Source organism: Phodopus roborovskii, unplaced genomic scaffold (assembly GCF_943737965.1).
Source record: "Phodopus roborovskii unplaced genomic scaffold, PHOROB, whole genome shotgun sequence".
Classification (NCBI taxonomy): domain Eukaryota; kingdom Metazoa; phylum Chordata; class Mammalia; order Rodentia; family Cricetidae; genus Phodopus; species Phodopus roborovskii.
Window position 1 is genome coordinate 14,062,290 of NW_026126480.1, and position 22,280 is coordinate 14,084,569.

The window sequence follows — 22,280 nt, forward strand, 5'->3', positions numbered from 1 at the left end:
TACAGGGTCGTTTTATGTAAACCTTGATATCCTATAATTCACTGTGTAGACGAGGGTGGTCTTAAACTCACTGAGATCTGCCTTTCTCTGTCCAGCAAGTGTTGGGATTAAAGGCTCTGCTGAGTCTTGACAATAATGATTGTATACTGATATCTACCTAGTTCCAATCATAGAGTTAATTTGCAGGAAAATTCTGTGTCAACAGCTCCCCACTTTAATTCTTCTCTGCTGCCATTTTGGATCTTAGAAAGCTGTTTGGTAGTGGCAGCAGCACCTGCTGATGCTTCTTTCTTCTTTTTATTTGATAGTCTCAGTATGCAGCACTGATTAGTTCGGAACTCCCTACATACAACAGGCTTGCCTGGAATTAATTGTGGACTGTGTGGTTTGTTTTCTTTCTTTTACATTGTCCTGTACACAACATAAAAATGGAGACTTCTCAATGTTTCCCAAGATGGAGAATGGAAAAAATAGACTACATAGAGGGTTCTTCCAAGAAGATAGAAATACACGTTTTGTTCTCTTATGTTCCAATATCAGGGCCAAAAAAATTACTCTAGTTAAACTTTCTGTCTTTACAGGTGAGGAAGTTGAAGTGTGACAGAGGAGGTCACACAGTTGAAACTCAGATCCTCCTGAGCTTGGAATTGGTACTTGTTTTGCTCTACTTTGTATCAAGTTGTGGGGACAGCAGTGAAGTATGAGCAGCCAGGCCTGTCACTAAGTACAAAACCCAAAGGCTGTAAACACAGGAAATGGGCTGGAATGAGGGTCAGAAGGAGCAGCAAACTTTGCCAAGTTAGACGTGTTCAAGGGTTTCCTGTTCATGCTGTTAACTGTCAGAATTCTCCAGAAAAGCTGTGTGTGTGTGTGTGTGTGTGTGTGTGTGTGTGTGTGTGTGTGTATGTATGTACTAAAAATGAGAGTATAATCAGGCTATGTTTGGCTTCATGAGGAAACCAATAGTCTCACCAAAACAAGTAATTTGCCTAACTCACAAACATAGAATTTAAGGATACTTAGAAACCGCTGATTTGGTTGAAAATCTTTCATTTTAAAGATGAGAAACCTAAGACTCAGAGAGGGCAAGTACCTTACCCAAGGTCACATGTTAGACAGTGGCAGAGCCAATAATGGAGCTCAAGTGTTCACTTCACAGCAGTGTGCTTCCCACTGCTCAGAGAAAAAAATAACTTGAAATGATCACCAAAAATGCTGGTTCAGTCCTGGAAAAGGTTCTTCAACCCCACCACTCCCCCCAAAAAAGAAAGAAAGAAAGAAAATGCTAACACCTTGCCAGGCATTGGCAGGGCAGGACTGTAGTCCTAGTATTTGGGAGTGGAGGAAGGAGGGTGAAGAAGTCAGGGCCATCCTCAGCTACTTAGCCAGCCTGTTCTACATGAAACTCTGTTGAAAGTGAAAAGAGAAACAGGACAAGAGAGGGGAGAAGAGAGAAGAGGAAGTAGAGAGAAAGGCAGGATAGAAATGTTAAAGATAATCCTGGTTTACTGCCTCCTTCCTCTGTCATAGGCTACATATTCAGAAAATGTCATCCCACAAGCATCTCTGGGTTCCACAGCCCACTGTGTGGGTAATACAGTGACTGGTAGACTATTGGGTCCTATGCATCACACATCTGGCTGGTGTGCAGAGGAATGACATTAGTATACTGTCTGGCATTATTATATTTATTTATATTTCTCACACAGACCCTCAAGGCAAACATTATGACTTCATTTAACAGATAAACTAAGACTTAAACAAGTGTCTTGTTCATGGTCCTAAACTTACTACTGTATGTGGCAAATCTAGTTTTCAAATGCATATACTCTTTTTTTTTTTAAACAGATCTTGCCTCAAGTTTATTTGTATAAACAGCATGGGGCACAAGTCATCTGCAAATGCATATACTCTAATTCAAGAAAATTTTATCAAAAGTTTGTAAACAGTGTAATGAATTGGTGTGGTTCCTGAACTAAAGGAGTCTAATTACAAAAATTAACTAATATCTATATTTTATTGTTTCTGCTTTTTTATATAGTATTTTATGTAGCCCAGATTGGCCTTGAAACTCCTCCTGAACTTCGTGCCTCAACTTCTCAAATTCTGGAATTCTAGGCATGCATGCATCATCATGCCTAGCTTAATTTTCTGTTGTGATAATATATAATGTAGCACTTTTTCTTAGATAGGGTCTCATGTAGGCTAGCAAGTCTTATATTCACTATATAGCTGAGGAGGATCTAGAACTTCTGATCTTATTGCCTATGCCATCTAGTGCTGGGATTATAGACCTATGATGCTACCGAGGGTCTCAAGCATGCCAAGTAAGAACTTTACCAGTTGAGCCACATTTCCAATTCTCCACTACACTTTTGAATGAATTTTGTTCTTGTTTTAAATGTTTGTTGCTTGTATTTGTTTAAGAATGCCTGTGTTTAGTGTACTGGGGTTTAGTGTACCTGGCTGACTTGGAACTCACTAATTAGGTCCAAGCTGACCTTGAACTCATGATCCTCCTTTCTTGCTTTCTTAGTTCTGGTATTACAGGCAGGTGCCACTATACCTGCCTAGAGCCTATACCCTATAATAGTGCCAACCTTCCTAATGCTACAACCTTTTAATATAGTTCCTCATGTTGTGGTGGCCCCCAATTATAAAATTCTTTTCATTGCTATTTCATAACTGTAATTTCATTGCTATTATGAATTGTAATATAAGTATCTTTGTTTTCCAGTGATATTAGGCAACCCAGTGAAAGGGTCATTTGATCCCCAATGGGGTTGTGACCCAGAGGTTGAGAACTGCTACTCTATAATATTTACCTCTAAACACAATGATATGCCATTTTAATGAGTACTGATAGGGAAGTCAAAGGTATGAAAGGTCTTGCAGGGACAGTTGATATTTCTAGGTCACCCATATTCTATAAAGACTGCATAGCAGCTAAAAAACCACGAAGGTCAGAGGAGACAGATCATTCAGGACCAGGCTACTGCAGTTTATTCCTCTAGGGACAGGATCCTGATGACAAAAGATGGGATGGTAACCAGAGTTTTCCTTTTGATCAGGGCACTGTCACCTCTAATCTGCAGAGACTTCTTACCCAACATCAACAGACCCTCTACAGTTCAAGAAGGCAGATGAGGCAGTCCTGATCCCTTATGACTTATGAAGAGGATGAGCCCCACAAAGCAGCAATTATATATTATAGGTGGTAACAATATCAGGAAAGGCTTTGGCTTCTACCCTTTCTTCTAGGTCACCAAAAAGGAAAGGAAATCTAAAACGATGCTGAGGAAGAGTTAAACTCAGTATTTCTCTGGTCACTGTCTTCTCATTTTATTATCACTTCATCACACCACCCTTTCTCTCTCCCACCACACACCATATGGAATCCTTTGTGTCTCAAGAGGCCAGTTATTCAGTGGATTAATCAGGCACAAAGCCTTAGTTGCTATTGTAAGCCATGTCCTCAGGGAAACATTCTTCTCCATCACTGCATCCACAGCATACAAATCTTTAAATCAATTAAGAGAGGAATGCTAAGAAAGACCAGAGTTACACTCAATGAGGAGAGAACATTTTGTATTATCTTAAGTTGGTACAGAAGACAGAACTTAACTAGAATCAAATGCGTTGGGATCTTAAGATCCTAACAAGAAATAAATGACTGGAAAAAAAGTTCATCATTAACCCACTTGTGAATTCATCTGCTCATTCCTCATTATTAATATCTACTCAGTATACCACCTAAGTTCTAGCAAGTTTTAGAGCCACACAGTTTTATTAAACTCTGCCTTCAAAAATTGTGTCTTGAATTTGCACTTCATTGAGGATAAAAGCATCCTTTGATGAATTTGCTTAACGTGAACCTTGTGTATAATGGCAACCTGTTCTTTTTTTCAAGTCTTAGGGTATGATTTATGAGTTGTATGGAGAAGAGGGATGATGGAAAGTTGTATTTTATTTGTTCCTTAGTATTTTTTATTTATTTTATTTTTAATTGGAAATAATTTTTTTCATACAATATATTCTGATTATGGTTTCCCTTCCCCAACTCCTCTTAGAGCTTTTCTACCTCCCCACTCACTCAAGTCCATGACTAATTTTTAGAAAACAAACAGGCAAATCAAACAAAAAAGAGAATAAATAAAGACAAATAAAATAAATAAAAAGTGTTGCACACACACACACACACACACACACACACAAAACACACACACACACACACCATAAAAACACAAAACTGGAAACCATAATCTATATAAAAAGGACCTGTAAGGTAAAATATACCCAAAGCAATATGAGACCAAAAAAAAAAAAAAATCCCAAAATACCATTGAGTTAATTTTGTGTTGGCCTTCTGCTTCTGGCTATGCAGCCTGCCCTTAAGTGGGGAAAACTTAATTTTTCCTTTGCAAGTGGTTGTCAATTGGAGATAGCTTCTTTACTAAGCGTGGCAGTTCATGTCTGCCTCTTCCTTTGTACATTAGGATCCCTTTTGTCTTGGACTGTGCAGAACATATGCATGCTCTCATAGTCACTGTGAGTTCATATGTGCACCAGACTTGCTGTGTTCAGGAGACAGTGTTTCCTTGGAGTCATCCATTGCAATCTTTCAGTCTCCTCTTCCCTGAGCCCTGATTGGGGGGGGAGGGTCTGATGAGACATCCTATTTAGGATTGAGTGTTCCAAGGTCTTTCACTCTCTGCACACCATCCGTTTGTGGGGTTCTGTATTAGTTCCCATCTACTGCAGGAGAAAGCTTCTCTGATGGTGGCTGAGTGAGACACTGATCTACGGGCATAACAGAATGTCATTAGGAGTCATTTAATTGCTATATACCTTTCCCCTAGGATCATGACTTACCTAGCCTCAGATTCTTGGCCATTTGGAAAATTTCAGGTGTGGGTTCCATCTCATGCAGAGGCCTTAAGTCCAATCGGACACAGTGGTTGGTTATCCTACAAGCTTTGTGCCACCACTGTACCAGTACATCATGCAGGGCCCAGGTTCAATCCCAGCACCCATGTGATGGCTCACAACTGCACCAGTTATGGATGTGGTCCATATGCATACACACAGACAAATATTGATACACATACAATAAAGAAGTCATTAAAAAATTCCCCACTCTTCTTCGTCAGCTTCCTATCTTTAAAAATATATGTTTATTTGCAGTTCTGGGCCTTGTGTATTTCTGTCACTTAGCTACAGCCTCAGCTCTTTTTAATTTTTAAGAGAAAATGAGTCTTAAGAGGACCTAAGGAGCTGCTAAGCTCAGTGATTGACAGCACTTATTGCTCCTCCAGAGGACCCATATTTGTTTCTCAGCACCCACATGACAGCTGACAACCATTTGTAACTCTAGTTCCAGTGTTCTGACACTATGGCTACCACAAGTACCAGGCACACACATGTACATATATACATTCAGACAAAATACTCATAACATAAAAACAAATAATTGTTAGAGTAAAAAAAAAAAAAAAAAGAGAACAATATAATTGACAGGCAGATCTATGACTTTGAAGTCATCTTGATCTACATAAGGAATTTCAGGCTAATTAGAACTACATGGTGATACAAAACAAAACAATCAAACAAAAAACAAACCTGTTTTACTTTTATCTATGGAGTTTGCTTGCAAAATCTTAAATAGAAAATTACATCATGCTGTATTTTACAGCTACAAAAAATAGTTACTCCAATAGGTTGAGCAATTGTTTGGGCTAGTATGACAAATTAAAGAGCCCTACATGATGATTAAGTGTGGCTTGAACTAGTTTAGCCCAGGCTGGCCTGGAACTCTCTGTGCAGTACAGGCTAGCCTCAAACTCACAGCAATCCTCTTCCCTTGTCTTCCCAAATACTGGGATTATATGTGTGACCTTCCATGCCTGGTTTGGCTTGAGTGAGTTTAGATTATACATATAAATTAGCAGTTCTTAATTTTTCTTATCTATCTAAATTCTCAGTCTGGAATAGGGCCTTCTTGTGTTTATTTCCCAGAAAGGTTTATCTTAGCCTTAGCTCCAAGCTATACTAACTCCTGTTCTTAGCAATAGTTCTCTGTTCTCTAAATCTTCAGTTCTACCTTTGATTTAGATTCTACTACCTATTCAGTCTTAGCTCCCTTAATTCTTTTCCAAAACATTTATCATCTATAATGTTATTAAGTAGAGATGGATGCAAATCTGGTTCTTGTTTTGACCTTGTTTTAGTTACATTTCTAATGCTGTGAAGAGACACAGTGACCAAGGCAACTTATAAAAGAATGCATTAAAATGGGGCCTTGCTTCAGTGAGTCCATATTCATCACAGTGGGGAGTATGGTGTCAGGAAGGCAGGCAGGCAGACATGGCCCTGTAACAATAGTTGGGAATTTAACATCTGATTCATTAAGCAGGAGGAGAAAGACACGTATACATGTGTGTGCGTGCGTGTGCACACACACACACACACACACTGAGTCTGGTAGGGACTTTTGAAACATCAAAGCCCACCTCCAGGAACATATCTCTAACAAAGCTATATCTCCTAATCCTTTTCAAACTCTTCTACCAACTAGATACCAATATTGAAATATATGGGCCTATGGGGACTATTTTCATTCAACTACCACAGACTAATTTTAGTGGTTAGATGGACAATTGCAACAAAAGAACATGGTAATAATTAAATGTTTATTGTACTTTATATGTGTTAATGTGTTTAATTCTTATAACCCTATGAAATAGATACTATTTTCTCCTTATTTTATAGATTGATGTAGAGGCAGAGTTCAAATAAATGTTCTAGATTATAATAAAAAGCACATAGGAGTAGAAACATAAAATAAGGATTCCCATGAGGCAATCAGTGGATGCTAAAAGGATGTTTTTGTCTTGAGACAGGAGCTAGACTTGTATCCTAACCTGATGTCAAGCTTGTGACAGGCCTCCTGCATCAGTTTTTGTAGGTTTTGAATTAGAGGTCTTCACCGCTATAGTTAATATGCAATAATTAGTATATGAAACTCTTTGGAATAACTGTTGTAGGACTTGAGTATTCCGTCAATGAAGATGTGTTTTAGAAATAAGATTTTACAGGCTGGGGAGATGGCTCATTGGTTAAGAGCACCTGTTCTTCCAGAGGACCCAGTTTTGTTTCCCAGTAACCATGTAGGCATCTTACAACCACCTGTATTCCAGTTCCAGGGAAGTTGTCCTCTCACTTCTGGCTTGCATACACAAGGCATACATTCACAGAAACATAGAAATCAAATTAAATTTTTAGAAAAAAATTTCACTGAAGTGATTATAGATTTATATGCAGTTTTAAGTAGTAGGGAGACATCACTGGGAAACATTATGGTTTTTCTCCATTGTGTCATTTAAACTGTAATCCAATATTGTCATTTATATATTCTTCTGACGATCTTGTTCAGGTTTCCTGGAGAGAGAGAGAGAGAGAGAGAGAGAGAGAGGGACAGAGAGAGAGAGAGAGAAAAGGACAGAGAGAGAGAGAAAGGGACAGAGAGAGAGAAAGAGAGAGAGAATCTATAAAGGATTTTATTCAGAAGAATAAAATCTAGTAGATTTTAATTTCATAAAATTATAATTACTTCTTGATAAGGGTTAAGTCTGAAAGAAACTGAAACAGACAGAGGGATCATTGAGGAAATTGTGGTTACCTAGGGCATGGAGGCCTCGATTAAGCTCTCTTGATTGGGATGTGCTTTCCTGTAGAAGCCTGGCCTTCAGAAATCAGTTCCAACTTGTGGGGATGAGGAAGCAGGTCTGTAAGGAGGATCGGACACATTTCCTTCTGGATGGTCCTCACTTGGGATGCATGGGAAAGTTACTCTTAAGCTGCAATTGCTTCTTAGAATTATCATCTTGATGAGGGCTCTATGATGGTGGATAAGTTAGTTGTCAATCTTATTATCAGGCAAGGGCATTTATGGTAGCCTTTCCACTATTGCTTGAATTGTTAGTTGGGGTCAGTCTTGCAGGTCTCTGGACATTTCTCTAGAGTCAGTTTTCTTTTCACACCTATAAAAGTAGACACCCACAGCTAAACACTGAGCCTAACTGGAATCCAGATATACAGAGATAGGACAAGACCAGGCTACAGAAACCCACAGAGACAGCTGACCTGAACAAGGAGGAGCAAATGGGACCCCAGACTGATAGCTGGGAAACCAGCATTGGACCGACTCAGACCCTCTGAATGTGGGTCTTAATTAGAAGGCCTGGGCAGTCTAAGGGACCTCTGACAGTGGAACCAGGATGTATCCCTGGTGCACAAAAGGACTTTGGGAGCATGTTTCCCATGGAGGGATAGTCCCTTAGCCTAGAGGCAGGAAGGAGGGCCTAGTCCCTATTCCAAATGACTTGGCAGATTTTGTTGACCGCTCCTGGAAGGCACTACCCTCCCTGTGGAGTGGAGGGAGGAATGGGATGGGAGGGTGGTAGGGGAGCATGGGAGGGAAGGAGAGAAGGAGAGAGGGAGGGAGAGGAAACTGGAATAAGAGCAAAAAAAAAAAAAAAAAAGAATTATCATCTTGAATATAAATCTTTTCAGTACATGTTCTTGGCTGTCTTCTAGGAGAAGATGAGGGTCCATTTACCTCTTTTGAATAGAAGTTTGTATGGGATAGAAAAATAATGTGAATCTCTCCCTAGTTCTGGTCTCTTGTGGAGTCTAGTAATGTCTTCTCTGGTGAGCTAGTGAGCAGCACATCTAGGAAATTTGAGGCCATCTTCTTGTCGCTATGGAAACTGGAATCCACATTGTTTTTACCCCATGCTGTGGTGTATTTGATTCCTCAGTATTAATATTATTATGCTTTTGATGCTGTTGTGATTGGGACTTGATAGTTGTTGGAACTAGCCTCATTTCTGAACCTGAAAGAGATATAATCTTAGCTAGTCCACTGATGTGTTAAACATATTTTGTGTGCAAAATCCCTGCCTGGGCTGGTTCTTAGGTCCCTAACACTTTGATAAAACTTTTCCCAGTAGAAATCTGTCTTGAGTTGTCTTTAATTATTATTTTTCGCTATTCCAGACTCTGATGAGTGCTGGCTAGGGTACAAGAATGTTGGGTCAGCCTCCAAGTCAGAGAACTTGGGTTGGTTTTTGAACAAGTGTGTTGATTTAATTCCTTCAGGGATGGCTTGTTTCTTACATAGACAGCTTTATCATATAAGGACCTGTGGCATGTGGTACCCCAAAGCTGGGAAAAGTAAATCTTCAAAGAAGCTTTAGGTTGTCCTTGCATCAGGAATTGTGTTACCTAGTACTTGGCTAAATATAGGGGAACAGGAGAAAAATCAAAGGCTGCTCTTGTAAAGCAGAACACAGAGAACTGGCAAATGAACAACATGGTGTAGGTTACCACTTTTTAAAGGGCTTTGCTGATATTTCAGATAAATTTAATCCTGCCTAGTAGTAGCCAATGTTTATAATCTCAATACTTAGGAGGCTGAGAGAGGATTGCTGTGAGGTACATATTGCATTCAAGCCTGGGATGCATAGTGAGTTCAAGGTCAGCCTGGGTTACCTAAGACCCTATCTCAAGCAAACAGACAAAACAAATAAGAGGGTGGGGAAAAAGAGAGAGAAATTAATATATAGGAGTAGTAATCAATGTATTTGAAAGTTAGAATTCAGAGACATATTTATACCTTCTGAAATTCAGAATGTATTACAGGAATTCAGAGGGTAATGACAAGAGAGGATCCTAGAGGCCAGGAAAGGGTTTTATTATCCTGACTTCCCAGTGCCTTTGACTAGTTCGACTAATTCTGTTCTCAGCAAATTGTTGCTTAAAAGTGTTGAGTGAAATGCTGAAATGGATAGGTATGAGCACTGAACTGGGAACAGATACATTTAATTCAGTCAGGAAGGGTACAGAGACAAAAAAAAAAAAAAAAAAAAAAAAAGTGCTGCCTATGAGAGACTGCAAATAGACACAGGCAATTAGGATGCACCAGGAACCCTTGTCATTGAGGTCATGGCCTGCTTGGTATGGACCATTTGTAGGGATTGACAATTTTCTTTTTAAAGAAGGTTTCTTCTTCTTTTCTTTCTTCTCCTCCCCCTTCTCTTCCTCCTCTTCTTTCTCCTCCTTCTTTCTTCTTTTTCTTCTCACAGAGCCACCTGCCTCTGCTTCCTGAGTGCTGGGATTAAAGGTGTGCACCTTTAATTTTTTAAAAAGCCAAAAAAAAAAAAAAAAAGCTTTTTGTGAGAGCAAAGTTTGAAGAAAATATCAAGGAGTGGAAGAATGTACATGTAGAGGCCAGGAGTAGCTGAACAAGTGAGTGCCTCATTGAGGAGAAATGGTGATGATTTCTCTTCAAGTGCACGATTAGGTTTCCTGTCCTTTCATAGCAGTGTCTTCTTTTGCTGTTGTTCCTCTTTCTTACACTATACCAGGGGCTAAGTATTCTTCTCCAGTGATATGTCAACTTGTTTCTAAAATGTAGTGAGAAAAGAACTTTTGGCCAGTTTTTGTCAGAGAGTAAATTGTTGGTCAGTGTTTAGATTAGGTGTCCCCCCCCCCAAAACAAAAGAGGATATTGTATTCAAAGGCAAAGCAATTATTCAGATCAGAATACCCTGCCAACAAGGAGGTCACCTGAGTGAGAAAGTATTCAAGGGCCCTAGTCATTGTGTGGGGCTTCCTTTTATGGTCTAGAAGGTGTTTCATAATCAGGCAGCATAATGTTGGTGGTTTTTTATTTTGGTTGTATATGGCATAGTGTACACTTTCACCCCCACCCTGCATAACCCCTGTCCACCTCTACCCCACTTCCTTCTCACAAATCTCTCTTTTACTTGTCTATTTGTTTAGCTTTGAGACTCACCGAGATTAACCAGGGCCATCTTCGTAGCTGTAAGCCTGGAGCTATTTGTTGGAGCCTGGTACTCTCAGCAATGGATATACAACTGAAGACAGTGGTTCCCCATTCTCAGAATTTAGCAATAACCTATAGTTCAGAGGTAAAGGGTAGTGTCTTGTGAGCCCTTCTCCCTTCCTTGACTTATTGGGTCTTGTGTAGGCCCAGTGCAGGTTACTACAATTGTTATGAGTTAATGATGACAAGAGTTGCACCAAGTTTAGAGAATAGTATTTTGTAGCTCTTCATACCATCTTTTGGCTTTAAAAAACTTTCTGGACCATCTTTCACAGTGTTCTCTGAACCTTAGAGGGGATGATATAAATGTCTTTGTCTTAGTTAGGATTTCTGTGGCTGTGAAGAGATACCATGGCCACGTCAGCTCTTTTTTTTTTTTTTTTCCACGTCAGCTCTTATAAAGGAAAACATTTAATTGGGGTTGGGCTTACTGTTTCAGAGGTTTAATTCATTGTTATCATGGTATAAGTATGACAGTGTGTAGGCAGACATGGTGCTGGAGAAGAAGCTGAGAGTTCTACATCTTGATCTGCAGGCAACAAGAAGTGAACTGGGTCTACATTGAGCATAACTTGAGCATATGACACCTCAGAGCCCATCCTTAAAGTGACATACTTCTTCCAACAAAGCCATACCTCCTTCAGCCAAGCCATACCTCCTAATAGTGCCACCCCCTATGAGTTTTTTTGGGGCCAGTTACATGCAAACTGCCACAGTCTTGTTTAGGGCTTGTCCCACAACCATTGCTTATTCTTTATATTTGGGCAACCATGATTTTCTGCATTTATTGCTATTCATTATAGGGAAAGGCTTCTCGGATTTAGGCTGGGAACAGCTTTTGTCTATGGGTATGAGCATAAATATTTAGAAGGCAATTTGCTGCTATCTCAATTTAGTTAAATATCAATAATTTTTCCAGCTTGAGTATTTGACCTACCTAGACCTGGGTTGTTAGCTGGGCTTGCAGTATTAGTTATGGGTTGTCTATTTATCACCCCTACTCTAACCCCCCCCCCCCAAACAGATCTTAAATCCAACCAGAGGAAATTTGGTAATGCCTACAACAGTGAAGTCCCTATTGTACTGGTAAGCATATATCACAGTGCAGTTATTTTGAGATGGGGACTTGTTATGTATTGTTGGCTAGCCTGGAACTTGTTGTGTAGACCAGGTTGACTGATCCTCTTGGTTCTGCCTCCCAAGTGCTCAGATTATAAGTGTGTATCATTATTTTATCTAACTTTCTGATCTTTAATATACCAGGCATACAAAGTAGTGTTCTGAGTTCTCATGGTCTTTCATTGCTTGGATTACCCTCTCTTCTGACCCCACTGTCTTTGATCTATACTTCAGGCTGTGGTATCTTCTGTTGTTCTAGTCTCTTCTACTTTAACATTTTATTTGTGTATTTGTAATTAATATTCTGTGCTCATTCTCGCTCTTTCTTTTTTTGAGACAGGGTTTCTCTGTGTAGCTTTGGAGTCTGTTCTGGAACTCTTTCTGTAGACCAGATTGACCTCAGAGATTGCCTGCCTCTGCTTCCCGAGTGCTAGGATTAAAGGCGTGTGCTCATTTGTGTGTGTGTGTGTGTGTGCTGCATGTATGTGTTCCTATATATGTTTGTGAGGGAGGTAGAGGTTGACATTAGATGTTTTCCTCAATTACTTCTTTGAATTTATCTATCTGTCTATATGTCTGTCTATCATCTATCTTTAGATAGGGTCTTTCACTGAACCTGAAACTGAACTGAACCTTTTTTTGGTTATTAGACTGGATGGCCAGTAAATCCCCAAGATTAACTTGAATCTTGAGCTTTAGGGTCACAGGCATGTGCTACCTTAGTCAGCATTTTAAGTAGATGTTGGGAATCTGAACTCAGCTTCTCATGCTTGTATAGCAAACACTTTATTGAGCCATTTCCTTAACCCCTCTTTCTTAAGTATTTTTGAGAGCAGCTACTATAGTATTATATTTATTCATCTGTTTGATTTTTTCATCCAACAATTTCTTACAAGAATTTATTTGTTCATTTGACAAATGTTTATTTAAGTCCCATCTTGGTATGTTGGATTTCACTAAGTGCTAAATATTGGTTTGATGCCAAGGATAAAACATCCAGTGTTCCTGCCATGATGGAACCTCAGTATTTAAAAGAGAAGACAAGTAATTACAACTGGAAAAAGTAAATGAAAAAAATATATTTTTTTCTTTCTGAGACAGGGTTTCTCTGTATAGCAGTCTGGAACTCACTCTGCCTCCTGAGTGCTGGGATTAAAGGTGTGTGCTACCACTGCCTGGCACATATGTTACTTTTGAGAATATATTATGTGGACTTAATGTAGTTTGGGAGGGAGGGTGTGACAGGGAAGATTTTTGAGGAAAAAGTATTTAAGCAGAGAAAGTCAGTTTGAGTTAGGGTTTGCAAATTAAGAAAGAATAGTCTTTCACAGATGAAGAATTCTACATAGTTCTTGACCTGGGCTGAATATTACTATTACTAAGTACAAAAGAGTATATGGAGCAACTGAATAGTCCATGTGTTCCTGGGAGGAGTGGAGAATGATGCAGTACCCCATTCCCCCCTCTTTCTCTCTCTCTCTCTCTCTGTGTGTAGCATGTACATATATGTATATGTATATTTGAGACAGGGTCTCATTATATAGCTCTGATTTCACTCTGTGGACCAGTTTGGCTTTGAACTAACAGAGTTCCACATGCCTCTACCTTCCAAGTGCTGAGATTAAAGGCATGTGCCATTATGCCTTCCCCTTGGTGCAGCTACATTAGAAAACAGTTGAAAGTGTCTTAAAAAGTCATGTAACCCAGCACTTCTACTTTTAGACAGTTTCTCAAGGGAAATGAAAGCAATCCTCTCTCTCTCTCTCTCTCTCTCTCTCTCTCTCTCTCTCTCTCTCTCTCACACACACACACACACACACACACAGTTGTTCATGGTAGCTTTGTATCAGAAAAAAACAAAATACAACACAACTTGTGAGTGGATAAGCAAATTGTAGCAAATCCATTTAGTAAAATGCTACTTGAAAATTAGAATAAGCTACTTATTGGTATGTGAATATGATTTAACCTCAAGCATGCTAAGAGAGAGAACCCAGACACAGGGCTGGGGATGGGGCTCTATGAGAGAGCTCTTGCTTAGCATGCACAGTTAGAATTAATCTTGGGTTAACTTTCCAGTGCCAGAAACAAACAAGCAAACAAACAAAAATCACAAGCAAACAAACAAAAATCCCATAAAATGAAAACCAACAAAAAACTCTTCAAACAATAAGAATAATGACAAGCAGGGCAGGGGAGATGGTTCAGAGGTCATGAATGCATGCTCTTATAGCAGAGAATCCACTCTTGGTTCTTGACATCCATGTCAGGTGACTCTCAATATAGTATCATTCTGAAATCTTGGCTAGTCTGGAACTTGCTATGTGGACTAGGCTGACCTGGGACTTGTGGTGCTCCCCCTACTTCTGTGTCCTGGGTGCTGGGATTACAGACATGTGCCACCATTCTGCTTTTGATGAATGACCCCTGGGAGAGAAATAATCTTGGTCAGAAGTCAGAGTTTTGAATTTGAAGTCATTACTGTCAATGTTGCTAAGATAGCTGAAGCCAGTGCCTATTTTGTTTAGAAGAAAACTCTAAAGCGCTTCTGAATTCCTGCCTCCTGCTGAGAAGAACTGGGTCCCTTCTTGGACATGAGGACATAGTGTTCTAACAAATGCAAGAACATCTCTCACATTGGCTGGATTGTACTCATCCCAGTGACATGATCTTTCCTCTTGGTGGCTAGGCTTGCTATGTGTTTCACTGGGGTTTGTATAGTGTTTTCCATCTTCTCAACATTAAATCTGTTCCCTTGCTATGTGTTTCACTGGGGTTTGTATAGTGTTTTCCATCTTCTCAACATTAAATCTGTTCCCATTCTTAGTCTCTACATTTCTGTTTAGTCCATTCATCTACTTTCCCCTACCCTGTTTCCCCTTTAATTTTCCTGTAGCTTTATCTCCGAAACTTCTGGTATTTGGCCAAATCTAAGAGTCTTCCCAGGCTAGCTCTGTCAGTCTTAGACTTGTGGTCTCTTTCTGAGAGCAAGGGTTTATCATTCATTCAGTTAGCATTTGCTGATTTCTTACTTGGCATGGAGAATGTTAGCAGTGATGACAGACTGGACTCTCGGGAATAACGTGAGTTAAACTTGGTTCTTGCCCTTTTCGGGATGTGGCATGTGAACAACGCAGAACATGAAAATTCATATGCTAGAACTATGTACAAAGTGCTTTGAAGCATGGAATAGTGAGCAGTAAATGACTAACTCTGCCTGGGGGAGAGAAAGAGATTTGGGCATTTGGGAAAGAACTTTGAAAATTTCTCTGCCATAATAATAATAGTAAGAGACTACTTACGTCTTGTAGGAGTCAGTTCTCTCTGTCATGGAGTCCCAGGTATCAAACTGAATTCCTTTCCTGAAGGTAGAGGAGGGAAACTGAAAGTCTTTTAACCTTGCCTTGGCCTTTTTTATGGCTAGCTCCTATCCTAAAGCTGCTTAGAGGTTGCATTAATATATGCTATTGGCATACAAAGGTACCCTTATCATTTGAAGATTATAAGGATTTTAGTAGATGTGTGCCTAAAAATAGCTTCAGAGGAAGGTTGGTGGTTATCTTAGGGAAAAGCACCAGAAAAGGGCATCCAGTCTCCTGGAATAGGAGTTTCAGATGGTTGTTAGCCTCCAGGTGGGTGCTGGGCTTCAAACCCCAGTCCTCTGAAAGAACAAACAGTGCTCTTAACTGCTGAACCTTCGTCTCTCCACCCTTTTAAGACAAGGCCTTATTCCATATTCCAGACTGACCTGAAACCAGAGCTGACCTCCTGCTGGAGTTCTGTGATTATAGTCTTGAGCCATTAGTACCCAACTTGACATTTTCTTGAAAGTGAATGAAATGAATGTTTTGCTTGAAGGAAAACTACTGAAATATTTGCTGGCAATGATAAAATCCCAATGTTTAAGTTTTGGAAAGTTTCTGTTAGTTGCTGTAAGTTTGACAGCTTCTGTGAATTAAAAGCTTTTCTGATGAAGTCAGTGGTGACATTAATGATTATGATTATTTTGATTTTGTCTAAATACAATGTGTCAACATTTGGATATTCTGCATAACTTAGAACCAAGAGTTTCCAAATGAGCTGTGTATCATGCATGAATGAAAGATTCATTCCAAGTACATGATAGACCAAAGAATATGAATGTTACAGAGTACAGTATGTTCATCTATATAGTTTCAGATTTCATGTGCAGCTAGTCTTTAAACTTGACCACATGTCAGGTTTGGGTGTAAAATCAGAGAATAGCCATAGTTTTTATATGGAAAAGCTGTTAAAATACTCCCCCTTCCAGCTACATGTCTGTGTTTTGATCCTCAGTGAAAACTAAATTACAAAAGTGGAAATGTAAAAGTATGTAAAAAACTATAGTTGTGTTCTGTTAAGCTAAATGTTAAAAATTATCAAAAATATGAAATGATTTTCCTGTTATCATGAATTTGTTTTCAGAAAATATTTTTTTAAATAGTCTCATGTATTCAGGCTCACCTCAGGTTCAATATGTAGCTAACGATGACCTTGAACTTCTGATCTTCCTGCTTCTACCTCTCAAGCGCTAAGATTATAGGCTCTACATTCTACCAATTGATCTGCATTCTCCAGCCCAGAAATCATAATTAGTCTTTATAAAGCATGATATTTTCTTTAATTTTTTAGAGATTGATTATTCTTTAATTAATAACTAAATATAAAGATTCGTTTTAATTTTTTTTCTTTTTTCCCCCCATTTACTTGTCTACCTCTTTTGGGTTTGAGAAATATTTTCATATAGACGAACCTGGCTTTGAGTTCACTATATGCCTGAGATTGCTTTTAAACTCTTACTCCTCCTGCCTCCATCTCCCAAATGTTAGAATTGCCACCACACCTGACTTCTTTAAAAAAAAAAAGAAAAGAAAAACATGCATTAGTTATTATTATCATTGTATGTATGATGTGTGTGCATACGTACATGCAAGCATATGTCTAGGCTTGTACACGACATGGCTCATGTAGAGATCGGACAGGTAAAACTTTCAGAAGTTAATTTTCTCTGTCCACTGTGGGATCTGGGAATTGGGCTTCCAACAACAGGTAATTTTACTTGCTGAACTATCATGCTGGCTCTTGCTACAATTTCTAATGTGGCAAATATCAAATAGTTCTTTGGGATTAAAAAGTTTAACTGTATACAGAGATTCTGAGACCAGAAATTCAAGAACTTGGCCTTGTTCTTCTTTTTTGCTTCTAGTTATTTTCTTTTGTCCCCCCTAGAGTTAATGGAAAGGTATTCTTTTAATATTTTTTACTGAGCATCTTAACAAGAATATAGATTTTTGGTTGCTGCTGGGGACATGCTAACTATAATTTGTGGAGGTCAGTGTCCAGTGTCATAACATGTTAAACAGAGACTTGCAGCACAGGTGTGGTAAATGTTACTAATAGATACAAATAATTTGGTAAGAGTTCAGGCCATTGTTAGAGTCGTCTAGTCACTTAGAACAAGGCTTCTTAAATATTTTCCACTTGTGACCTCTTTTTGCTTGACATGTTTTATGTAACCATAGGTACATGTAACATGGGTTCAATTCCCATCACCTACATGGTGACTCATGATCATCTATAACTTCAGTTCCCAGTGAGCCAACACCCTCTTCTGTCCTCTGTGGACATCAAGCACCCACACTGGGCACAGACATTCAGGCAAAACTTGTAAATTAAAATAGCAAGCAAGCAAGAAAGAAAATAAAAGAGATGAGACTGGCCTGGGGCCCCATTGGTGGAGAGCTGGGCTAGTATGCATAAAATCCTGTGTTCTATCCCCAGCACCACAAACTGAGCTTGGTGATGCATGTTGATATACAAAGCCAGACATTCTACTTCACATCTGTGATTGCAGCTTCAGGGAGACCTGACCCGCCCCCCCCTCAGATCCAAGGCTGCAGTAAAGTTGTATAATACAGCATAATACCTCATATTCATTGTACATTTTATTTTTAATTAATTTTTGGTCATTGCTTGTTCCAAAGCCTTTTACTGCTAACACACCCTTTGCTTTGTAACTCCCACATTGAAGTTATGTGACTGACAATTTAAGAAGCTATGACTTATGTGATAGAACTGGTTAGTCACATTCAGATCAAACTGAATCTTTGTTGGAGTCTTCTTATTCTGTCAGGAAAAGTCAATTATGTGAAGATGGAAAGTATTCACTTGCTGATATAGAAGGAGAAAAGAATGCTAGGAATTGAATATCAGGTTTATTACTTATTTTAAAATTAAAAAAATTTAAAGCAAAGTCAGGATCTCATGTCATCCAGTCTGGCTTTGGTTTCCCTATGTAGTTAATTCCCAACCCTCTTGGTTCTATCTCCCAAGTTCTGATATTCTGCCTGGGCACTACTATGCCCAGCCTGAGAGGTGCTTTAATATACACAATTTAATGTAATTCTTACAAAAATCGCATGTGGCAGATTGTTACTTCATTTTGCAGATGAGAAATGGAGGCTTGACAGAGTTTCACCACTTGTCTAATGTCACATAGTTTATAATTGTTTTAAGATAGAATTTTGGTGCATGTGTTTTTGACTCTAGTTCAGGGTGTGGAAGATGTAGAAAAGGTCTCAGGAAGGACAAGGAGACAGCTTAGGAAATGCTTGGATGAAGGAGTTATTTGTAAATTTTGGCTGACATGGTTTTTCTGGGTACAATTCTAACGTCATGTGGGACATCAAACTTTTGTCCTCTCTTAGCCTCATCCCTTTAATCCTCTATGCCAGATGATGCCAGCAGCAAAGGTCACCTGTCTGTTTGATCAGGTTACATATTGGAGCCTGCTGTTAGAAATACAAACTTCATGTATTTGCCATAAGCCTTTGAGAAAGATGCTGGCTGACCTCAAGAAACCAGTAATGTCCAGCCTGGAGACCTTTGGTTGCTAGAGCTTGGTAAACTATTTCCATTATTTTTAAAAAGCCTACTGGAGATGTATAATACTTATGTAAGCACTGTATGTACCTGTGGTGACAAAGTGAGAGGCTGAGTCCCTAAACAATGGAGGAAGACTAGGAGGAGAGGCTCCTGTGGGTAGGCTGCACCAGGACTAAGAGTAAATCTCGAGGCTGAAATGGAAGAAGGACAATAAAGGTCACCTATGTGATATGAGAGGTTTCCCTGGTTAGCCTGTGGCTGGTATTACATGTATTTCTAGTGACAAATAAAAAGAAAAGCTATATCATTTATTCAGATGTTGGAACTATTAGAAAATTATATTAATTTATTTTGTTTGACTGATGAAATTATGTTTAAAATAATGTGATTCCTTGATTATTAATGAGTCCAAGCTTTTTTCTGCATATGTTGTCCCTTTGGTTTTCCCCTCTAATTTGTGAGCTCTTCATGCTCTTGTCTGTGTTCTAGAGTAGGCCTAGCCCTATGCTAGTCTTGTCTGCAGGAGAGCTATGAGAATGGTAAAGCATTGTTTCTGTATGGGCAAGCTCATCCCATTTCCTAAGAGACTTAGGGTAAAGGTTAGATGATTCACTTCCACTGTGTATATGTAGTTGATTAAAATGCTTGTGTGAGGAATCAGGGGCTGGAAGTTAAGATTGCTGACACAAGAGAATGGTGGAGGCTGAGTGACAGCTCTGAGTAATGTTGTCCCTTGCTTTATCCAAACAGAGTTTTGCCGGATTGACAAGCCTCTGTGCCACAGTGAGGATGAGAAGCTCAGCTTTGAGGCTGTCCGCAACATCCATAAACTGATGGATGATGATGCCAATGGCGATGTGGATGTAGAAGAAAGTGATGAGGTAAACTTCCTTACCTTTTATGGCTCTTCTCTGTGTGTGAAATGATGCCTGAAAGCTGCCTAGACTAATACATGTGGAGAGATGGTTTCTCCTTATTTCCTCCTAGAAACTTATTCCCATCAGGCTAGATGATAGCCAGCAGAGCAGGTCTCTCTGTTTGCTTATTGGTGAATAGCTTAACTTAATTATTTGGAGGGGGGAATTCCTCAGATGGTCTTATAGTTTTCCTGGATCTTTAAGTGCTATCTTGCTGTGGAAAAAGAATATTAATCTATATTCTGCCTTCTTTGGTGTGTAAAGAAAGAAAGCAAAAAATAGTCTGGGGTTTTATACTCTTATATGAGAGGAAGAAGCAAATCTAACTTTAAGGAGAAAAGAGCTGTCTTACTGTTGTACCTTTTGGCATTATTATAGCTCCAGATCAACAGAGCCCAGAGTACAAGGTCAACACGTGGGAAAGATTTAAACATTTCTTAATTTCAAGCTCAATATAAACCAACCATTTGTTGAAGCTACCTGGCCATGCTAAATATTCAGTAGGACATAGTGTACATTATGAAAGAGAAGCCTAGTCTCTTCTTGTCAATAGTCCACCTTTGAGTTTGTGTTCAATTTTGGATGTTACATCATCAGGAGACTTTAGTGCAGCAAAACACTGTCAGAGAGGAGTGATATGAATGATGAAAACAGTAAACTCCATCCAAGAGCATCAACACAGTTCATTGATATTAAATCTATTATGTTTGTGCCCTTCACTGTGCTAGGCATGGGGACAGGGCAGTAAACAGACAGATTAAGAGATACTTTCTTTTCTCACATAATTTACAGGCTAGTGAAGAAACTGGAGTCTTACGAAGAAAAGACTTTAGTTTCTAGTTATTGTGACAAAAATCTGAGAAAAGCTTATTGTAGCTCAGTGTTTCAGAACTTTTAGTGCATGGCCAGTTCCATTGTTTCTGAGATCGTAGTTAAGCAGACTAATCATTTCAAGGAGCATGTGGTAGAGCAGAGTTCCTTACATCATGGCAACTAGAAAGCAGAAAGAACAGAAGGGTCTTACAACAAGATATGTTTACTGCAACTAGGCTCCACCTCTTTTCTTTTTTCTTTTTTCTTTTTTTATTTATTTTATATAACCAAGTCCATTTAAATGAAAACAAACATTTATAGACAATATTTGGGAATTTGGGCGTCGTTCTTTCCAAACTACTTCCTGCTGGTAAGGGGCGCTGTCACAGGGGATTTGAAGAAGATTCAGAAATCCTGGCTGTAGTTTGTAGGACTGCTTTGTCCAGCTGTTTTGAATGTAGGATCACCTGGTACTCTGTTTCAGGTGGTCTGGCTTGATCAAACCACATTAGTCTGGAAGGAATCCACATCTTTTCATTTTCTGTGGAAACAAAAATAGAAATCCTTTTCCCCAGTAACTTGTCCTTGAACTTAAATTTTGGAGTCAAAGCATTTTCTTTTATTTAATTTATTATTTTACATGTCGATCCCAGTTCCCTCTCCCTTCCTCCCTTCCTCCCTCCCTTCCTCCCTGTCTCCTTCCCTTCCTTTTACCATCTCTGCCCTCTCACATGCACTCTAACCACCCTCCCCTCCCATCCCCCCACCCCAATTCCATATGTAGGGGAATGCCATCCATTTGGGGTCATGTAGATCTGACAGGTCATGTGAAGTAGGGACTAGGGCTTCTCTCCTGTCTCTAGATTAAGGCAGTTATCCCTCCATGGGGGATGTGTTCGCAAAGTCCTTTTGTGCACCAAGGATACATCCTGGCTCCACTGTCTGAGGTCCCTTAGACTGCTCAGTCCTTCTGGCTGAGACCCATATTCAGGTAGGCCCCACCTCTTAATAATACCATCATATTACTAATCCATCAGAGGATTAATCCATTGATAGGTCAGAGCCTTTGTGATCTAATCATTTCTCAGTGATGAGACTAACTAGCTTATATTATATTAAGCCTTCTCTAAAGCAAATGATAATAGAAACTATGGCACTAGCTGTCATCAATTGAGCTCTTTCTCCATGTCAGATGGCAGTCATGCTCTTTGCATAGCTATTCATTTACTTTTCTTAATATCCCCAGGGAAGTTGGCTTTATTATTAGGGACTGTGGTGATACTAGAAAATTTAAACATTTTGCTTAAGACACATGCTAGATTTGAGCTTGTATCTTATTTCAAAGCTCCTGTTCTTTCATAATGTATTGTTTTCTTTATCCTAAGGTAGTGCAAGACCAATGTAGGGAAAATAAAAGCAAGTATATTCTCCTGAAATAAAGAGATTTGTTATAGAAGAGACTGTGTTGATTTGTTTTATTTATTTATTTATTTATTTATTTATTTTTGAGACAGGGTTTCTCTGTGTAACAGCCCTGGCTGTCCTAGAACTCGATTTTAGACCAGGCTGGTCTTGAATTCCCCGAGATCCATCTGCCTTTGCCTCCTAGATGCTGG

The 22,280-nt window shown here is 39.2% G+C and overlaps 1 protein-coding gene across 5 annotated transcripts in view; it reads left to right on the forward strand.

Moving 5' to 3' along the window:
* Positions 1-22,280, forward strand: part of Stim1 (stromal interaction molecule 1) — a 167,832-nt gene that overhangs the window by 69,397 nt on the left and 76,155 nt on the right. For all 5 annotated transcript variants that reach the window (XM_051192446.1, XM_051192445.1, XM_051192447.1 and 2 more), the window contains exon 2: positions 19,685-19,815. In XM_051192446.1, the coding sequence (XP_051048403.1) occupies positions 19,685-19,815 (131 nt within the window). The remainder of the gene's footprint in view (positions 1-19,684; positions 19,816-22,280) is intronic.